Here is a 7,566-nt window from a genome sequence, read left to right on the forward strand (position 1 = left end):
CCGATGATAACGGACACCGCAGACAGTGCATGCCAGGCCTCCTGCCGAGCTAGCCATCGCTGGCCTTTCCCCTGGCCATCCCACGGGAGGAGCATTTTTGGACCTCTGTCTGAGATACGAGGCAGCAGGTTGGCGGAAGGGAAGTGCCTTGGACACCAGGAGACTTTGTGAGGAGGAGAGCAGGGAGTTTGGGCTGGCAGTTAATGGCCCAGATTTTCAGGATAATGTGAGGAAAATATTAGAACCAGGACGTGTAATGTGGAGAGCCTGCGACCTGACAAGCAGGCTGGTCACTTCTCAGAGGAGTTCATTCTGGGTCTGCACCAAAGTTTCCCAAGTTCCTTAGCCCGGGGGGCTTCTAGGGGTCAAGGCCTCGGTATGGAAGACATGGCAGAGGACATGCTCCAGAGGTGGCCTGGCCCTTGAAGGCAGAGCCTGGCTCTGTCTCATTCTGTGCTCTGCTTCCAGCACCCAGAGTCAGGCCTGGCGCGTGCACGGGTTGGTGGGCGGGATGGGAGATGGAAGGGAGGGGGGAAATTTGGACAGATGGATGCTTGGACTGAAGGAAAGGATGGAGGAGAGGCGGGTAGGGGAGAGCGAGCAAGCGAAGAATTGGCACCAGAATGAAGTAGGAGAAAGGGCGGAGACAGAAGAGTCTCCAGCTTTTACCCGCGGTGCCGTCATAAAGGCTTACGGCCCACTACTGTTTCCCGTCTGTTCTCCTCGCGCGCAGATTTCATTCACGTGTTTATTTAGGAAACATTTTGACAACTAAGCTGGATGCTGGGGATCAGCAAGGAAGTCAGGGTCTTCCTCTCAGAGAGGGAAGCTTGCAGTCTCAGGACGTCCCCCCAGCCGGTGGTTGTGGGACCTGGTCTTCAGCTCCCTGGCCAGAATGGGCTCCCCTGTGGGGGTTAGGGGTGCTCCTGGAGGACAGGGACTGGCCACCTGTGGGTTCCCTGGGCTTCACACTTATCACAAGGAAGGAAGGTTTCATGGAAGGTTTCTTTTCTTTGCTAAAACTTTGCTTTGACTGGCTCTCCCTTTCCGTGGAGCTCTCGGGTTTTGTTGTGGATTAGGATGTTACAAGCTCGGGCAGTGTGACTCTTACTTTTCTTCTTTAACCAGGATCGATCGCAAGATGTCAAGCGCTCACACCAACTATAAGCTGGACGAGGCACAGGCTATCATGAGTGAGCTCCGGACCATCAGGAAAGCCATCTGTACGGGCGAGAAGGAGCGGCGGGACCTGATGCAGGTAGGGGGCCTGGTCCTCCGCTCTGCACGCCCCACCTGGCTCCCGCCTGCCTGCCCGCCTGCCTAGCTGCTTTATTTATAACACATTTTAAATATATCTTGGTTACATAGATTATTTACTCTATGGGCCATTGATATGTGCTACCACGTGTGTATATCACACACACACACACACACACACACACACACACACACAGACTCAATATCTAAACCAGTGCAGTAGTCCCCAAGGGTGGCCGTCTCGAAGTATCAAAAACTGAGTGGCTTAGACCCACAGGAACTTATTCTCTTGGTACTGGAGGCCAAAGGCTGAAATGAAGGTGTGGGCAGGGCCGTGCTCCCCCCAAAGGCACGAGAGGAGGAGCCTTCCTGCCTCTTAGGCCTTGATGTCTGAAAATCCAGGTGGTGAGAAGACGTGAGCACCATGTGGGAGGTGCCTGCACCGTGTCTTACTGTCCTGAGGTGGCGTTCAGCTCTGTGACACTTAGCATCTAACCGAACATTTGGATACGGCTATTTCCAAAAATTCCTTTTTTTCTTTAAGAAACATAGAGACTTAAAAAATCAATCGAGATTGGACCACAGTCATTCTCTGTTTTATTCCTGTGTTGCCTGGTCTAGTCATTGTTTGATTTTTTGAGTTGTCAGAAAAGTCACAACTTTATTTTTTTCTATGCAAAATGCATCGTGACTTTTCTGACAACCCAGTAGATGGCTGAGAACTTGATCAACAGTGTGCGTGGTGACGGCAGACAACTCTCTTAAATCTAGAGGGCTGGGCTGGGCTAGGACACCTCCCCAGGAACAGCGCCGTTGACCTGGACCTGGAATGATGCCAGCAGTCGGGAAGGGAAGACCATTGCCGCCTCCGTTCTAAGCGCCTGTCTCCCTCTGTTCTAGAGCTTGGCCAGGCTCACGGATGGCTTCAGGAACAGCTGCTCCATCACTGACTCACTGCAGGACCTCCCTCTCCACCCAGGCCTGGGCGAGCCTGCCTTACCGCAGCAGCTCTGTGATGCCGGGTCTCAGACTGACGTCATTGGGGAGGTATGCGTGCCACGGGAGAACCCAGTCTGCCTGGACAGGGGAGAGCTACTTTTGTGTTTTTGTCTCTTGTTTGGTTTAATTTTCCATTTTCGCTTCAGAAATGTGTTGGCTTTTGTGCCACTAAGTTTGAAGAAAAAAAACCTTGTTTTTATCTCCAGCTGAGATGGTTCAGTGGCATAGAACACAACAGAATTGCTTATTTAGCTCCATCCTTGTGATCTGAATTCTGAAAAATAGCATAATCCTTCTGAGAGTTGAGTTTAAATGTTTTCTTGACAGATGGGTCAGCAAGCATTTTTTTTAAAAAAATTTATTTAATTTTATTTGTTATTATTATTATTTTTTTCTTTTTTTGGAGAGGTTTTTGCTATAGGGTGTGTGCGCTTGCCAGACAGACAGAGAAAGAGACAGAAAGCGAGAAATCACCCCCCAGAGGGGATGGTCATGCCGCAATCCCTTCTCCTCCATTCTCCTCTCGGGATCTTGGGCACACACACATACATGCCTGGTGTGAGTTTAAGCCACCGGGTCCGGGACACGAACCATGGTCGACTACATGGGAGTCCAGCGACATAGCCATTACACTAACTGCTGGTCCCTATTTGTTATTTTTTTAAAAACTTACTATTGGGCACATGTGTTCACCAGAGAGAGACACACACAGAGAGAGAGAGGGAAAGTGAGAAAGCAAGCTGCCAAATCTAGGACTTAAACTGTGGTTGGCCGTGTGGGAGTCCAGTGCTTTAAACACCATGCCACCTGCTGGCCTTCAGCAAGGTTTTTCTGTAAAGGGTCAGATAGTGAATTTTCAGGGCTCACAGGCCACACAGCCTCTGCTGTAACTATTCAGCTCTGTCAATGGTAGGACACGAGAGGAGTCCATGTGAAAATGAATGGGCAGGGCTGTGCTCCAGTAAAACTTTATTTACAGAAGTGGCAGTTGCAGGCCTACGATTCAGACCAGTGGTTTCTTTTTTATTTTTTAAGAGAGATTTTTGCTAGGGTGCATGTGCTTGCCAGAGACAGAGACAGAAAGTGAGAAATCACCCCCGGGGAGATGGCCATGTCGCAATCCCCTGTCTTCCATTTTCCTCTTGGGATCTTGGGCACACATGCACATGCGCTGGTGTGAGTTTTAAGCCACTGGGTCCGGGACTTGAACTGTGGTCGACTATGTGAGATTCCAGCGACATAGCCATTATGCCATATGCTGGTCCCTGGACCGGTGGTTTCTATTTTTTTTTGGAGAGATTTTCACTATAGGGCGCGTGCGCTCGCCAGACAGACAGAGAGAGACATTGGAGACAGAAAGCGAGAAATCACCCCTCGGGGGGATGGTCACGCCGCAATCCCTTCTCCTCCATTCTCCTCTCGGGATCTTGGGCACGCACGCACACGCGCCCGGCGTGAGTTTTAAGGCACCGGGTCCAGGACTCAAACCGCAGTTGACTACGTGGGAGTCCAGTGACATAGCCATTACGCTAACTGCTGGTTCCCCCGGTGGTTTCTAAAGGCTGTGCCACCTTGAGTTCTAGGTTGTTGATGTTTCTTACTCTTTTGGAAGAATGTCAGGAAATTGAAGGGAGTTGAAAGTCATTTTGTTTGAACTTGGAAGAATTTCATGTCCCTTTTCCTAATTAGCAAAGCCTTGAGTAGGCCACAGAAATGAAGATGGGAAAATCACCATGGGAAGCAGAGCGGTGAATATTCAAAATATTCCTCTACTATTGTCATGCCATTGAGTGAAGTTAGACATTATTTGGTTGCCACTTCTTTTTCTTACGACTTACTAAGTATAATAAGATGAGGTGTCAGTGGAATGTACGATGCCCTCCCGCAAGTGCGCAACTAAATGAATAAAAAGGAGCAAGCAGGGGAAAGCGCAACTGCGAGAAGTCCGGGTGGTGAGTAAGTAGCTAATATTTGGGTGACCAGTGCCCTTTTGAGGGGAGCGCGGTATAGTACACCATGACTTTATGTCTTGGGTGTCCTGGCGATGGCCTATTTTTAACCGTGCCCTCGTTGTGGTTGCAAGTATTCTGGGGCGTTTTGGCCAGGCATCTTCTTTTACTCGTAGAAGATGGTTACCATCTGTAACACGCAGAGGAGCTGTGAGTCAAAAGCGTTTGGGAATTTTGCCAGAAGGTTTTGGAGCAAGAAAAGGAAAGAAGGATAAGACTCATTGAGTTCTGTGAATATTCATCACTGCTTTCTTAGTTAGGAGTTAAAGCTCTTGACTAGTCTGAGAGAAACAGGCAGCATGGGAGGCTTTAGGTAAGCCATTCTAGAAATGGAGGGTGGCAGTGGTGGCTGACACACTACATGAACTATGCTAGCAGTAAAGTAGCATTGTTTCGGAGCCCCTGCAGTTTCTTTTCTTTTCTTTTCTTTTTCTTTTTCTATTTTCTTTTTCTTTTTCTTTTTTTTTTTTTTTGTTATAGGGTGTGTACGCTCACCAGAAAGACAGAGAGAGACAGAGGGCGAGAAATCACCCCCAGGGGGGATGGCTACACTGCAGTCCCTTCTCCTCTCAGGCCCTTGGGCATGCATGCACACATGCCTGGTGTTAGTTTAAGCCACTGGGTCTGGGACTTGAACTGCAGTCTACTACATGGGAATCCCGCGACATAGCCATTATGCCAACTGCTGGTCCTGCCCCTGCAGTTTCTTGAGGCTGGCCCAGGGTTGGCACACCTGTTACCTTAGTGTAGATAGTTGTTCCCGTACCCATTTGGGAGACAAGGAGACCAAGGTGCCAGATTACCTAAGGTCATGTAGCTAAGGAGAGTCAGGTCTGGGCTTGAATTAACATCTCTGATCCTTAAAGCCTTGTACTTCCTACTACAGTTTATCATAGACATATGTATGTATGTATTAAAAGGCTGTAACTTGTTAACCACTGCACATAGCAAATGGCCCCCAAACCTAACATCTTCAAATAACACTCCTTTTTATTTTTAAATAACTTTCAGAAGGTACATGTACTCTGGAGATGGGAGGTGGTCTTGCTGCAATCTGTTCTCCTCTTTCTCCATCCTGCTAAGATTTTAGACATGGACACACATGTGCCCAGCTTGTTTATCAAGCCACTGGGGCTGGGATTTGAACCACAATCGGCTATGTGAGATCTGGTTTTCAGTGCATAAGGTCTAACTACCAAGCCAGCTCAGCACTCCTTTCTTATCTCACACTTTCTGAGGTCATGAGTCTGGGCCGGGTCCCCTGCTTCAGGGTCTGTCAGGAAATGACAAAGTGGCAGCCAGGCTGCAGAGACATCTGAATGTTCACCTGGGGAAGGATCTGCTCTTGAGCTCACGTTCACGTGATGGTTGGAGAATTCAGTTCCTCACAGGCTGTTGGACTGTGGGCTTCGAGTCCTTGCCAGGCGGGCCTCTCCAGCATGGCAGCTTGCGTCATAAAAGTGTGCCAGCTGTGAGTCTGCTAGCAAGATGAAAGTCACAGTCTTTTTAATCTAATCACGAGAAAGCCTTCTGGTCACCTTCGCTGTTTTCTGTGGATTAGAATCAAGGCATAGGCCCATCCAACCCTCAAGGGGAGGGGATTTCACACGGGTGAATCCCGGGAGGTGGAGATCACTGGGAGCCAGTTCAGAAGCCCGCCTACTTCACTTAGTTCTTGCTTTGAGTCAATTTTGTGGGGTGGGTGTTGATGTCTATCAGACATGCTTTTCCAGACTGGGGATTGGCAGGTTGGTACATGCACTAGGGCTGCATGGGAACTGTGAAGCAGGAACCTGTTAGATCCGTTTGGCTGGCTGCTGCTGCTGCTGCTGCTGCTTTTTTATTTTTAAATTAAAATGTTCGCCTAGTTCTCAAAGAGTGCAAACACAAAGCCTGCAAAGTTGCACAAATAGCTATGAAAAGAGCCTTGGAGACTCCATTTATTGGTCTCGATGAAGAGTTGGCTGTGTGCTTTCTAATAGAGGGTGGTCCGGTGACAAGTAGCTCTTGCCCACTGTACGCACTTTTCAGAGCCGCGACGCTCAGGGCTAAATGCTTTATATTGAGGAAGCTGGAGAGGGCGTCAGATGAGGCCGTGTAGACACGTGAGACTGGGACATCTGAGGACAGCCTGTCCTCGGCAGATGTGTCCTCTCTTGCTATCCAAGGCGACGAAGATGTAAGGAAATTCCCTGTCGACATAGATCTAAACTGCATTGCTACATTCCTCACCAGCCATTCAGGTAGTGTCTTTTCAGGTATTTGTTGACTAAGTAATTCCCTGTTTCTTGTAAAACTTAGTTTGTTAAGTTTACTTGAATTGCATTGAAAGCACACAGTAGACGAGTCTGCTTCCACTGTCACAACAACAAAAACAACGAAAACAAACCCAGCAGTTTCAGGAAAGCAGAAGTCTTCCCAGGCCAATCCCCAACCCCGCTGGCCGGAGGAGGCAGTGCAGTATTTCTTCCTTGGTGTCTTTCCCTCTGGGCCTTTGAAAAAGCAAAAGACAGATGAAAAGAATATTCTTCATTGTTGTCAAAAGTTTTAAATGACTTTCCTATTTGAAAATGTGTTTTTAATACATGTTTCCTTTCTTTTCCCCCCTGTCTCTCTCTTGTTCCGGAAAGTTTGTCTTTGATGATAAAACAAGACTTGTAGACCGAGTCAGACTTAACTGGCAGTATGAGGAAGCCAGAAAGAGGTAAGAAGTGCGCGTCCCCAGCTTGTCTTCTCCTTTCCTACGCTCTCCCTCGGATGGTGGCTTGGCGGTGTCCCACCGTGTGACTGCCCGCATTTCCCACGTGGCAGTCTGATAGAATACAGAACTCCCAAGTGCATTTAAACTGCCAAGTCCTCAGTACAGGTCGGCATTCTTCATTTGAAAACCTGGACTCTGAAATGTTTCAAAATCTGAAATGATGCCACAAGTGGAAGATTCCACACGTTGCCTCATGGGACAAGGTACAGCCAAAATGCTGAAGTATTCAATCATCGTATAGTGAGCTCCAGTTACATGTAAAGATGTGTATGAAACATAAATGCATTTCGTGTTTACACTTGGGTCCCATCCCCCAAATACCTCGCCATGTAAGTGCAGATACTCCAAAATCTGAAAAAATCCAAAATTCGAAACACTTCTCATCTCAAGCATTTCTGGGAAGGGATGCTTCAGTGAGACCGTTTTACTTTTTGTCTCTGTGACTTCTAACCTCGTATGTTAATGGGCATAGGCACGTATCTTGGTTTAAAAGATATTTTAATAAGTCTCAGGTCACCTAATCAATGTCATCTGTTGGGA

General features: G+C 48.1%; 1 protein-coding gene across 1 annotated transcript in view; it reads left to right on the top strand.

The window, feature by feature from the left end:
- The window catches only part of LOC102490303 (protein WWC3), a 38,600-nt gene extending 31,600 nt beyond the window's left edge, over positions 1–7,000 (top strand). The window contains exons 5-7 of the mRNA XM_006163831.3: positions 1,129–1,258; positions 2,158–2,304; positions 6,896–7,000. Of these exons, the coding sequence (XP_006163893.2) occupies positions 1,129–1,258; positions 2,158–2,304; positions 6,896–6,973 (355 nt within the window). The 3' untranslated portion in view covers positions 6,974–7,000. The remainder of the gene's footprint in view (positions 1–1,128; positions 1,259–2,157; positions 2,305–6,895) is intronic.
- The last annotated feature ends 566 nt before the right edge of the window (positions 7,001–7,566 follow it).

The sequence above is a fragment of the Tupaia chinensis genome, unplaced genomic scaffold, assembly GCF_000334495.1.
Source record: "Tupaia chinensis unplaced genomic scaffold, TupChi_1.0 Scaffold143247_1, whole genome shotgun sequence".
Lineage (NCBI taxonomy): Eukaryota > Metazoa > Chordata > Mammalia > Scandentia > Tupaiidae > Tupaia > Tupaia belangeri.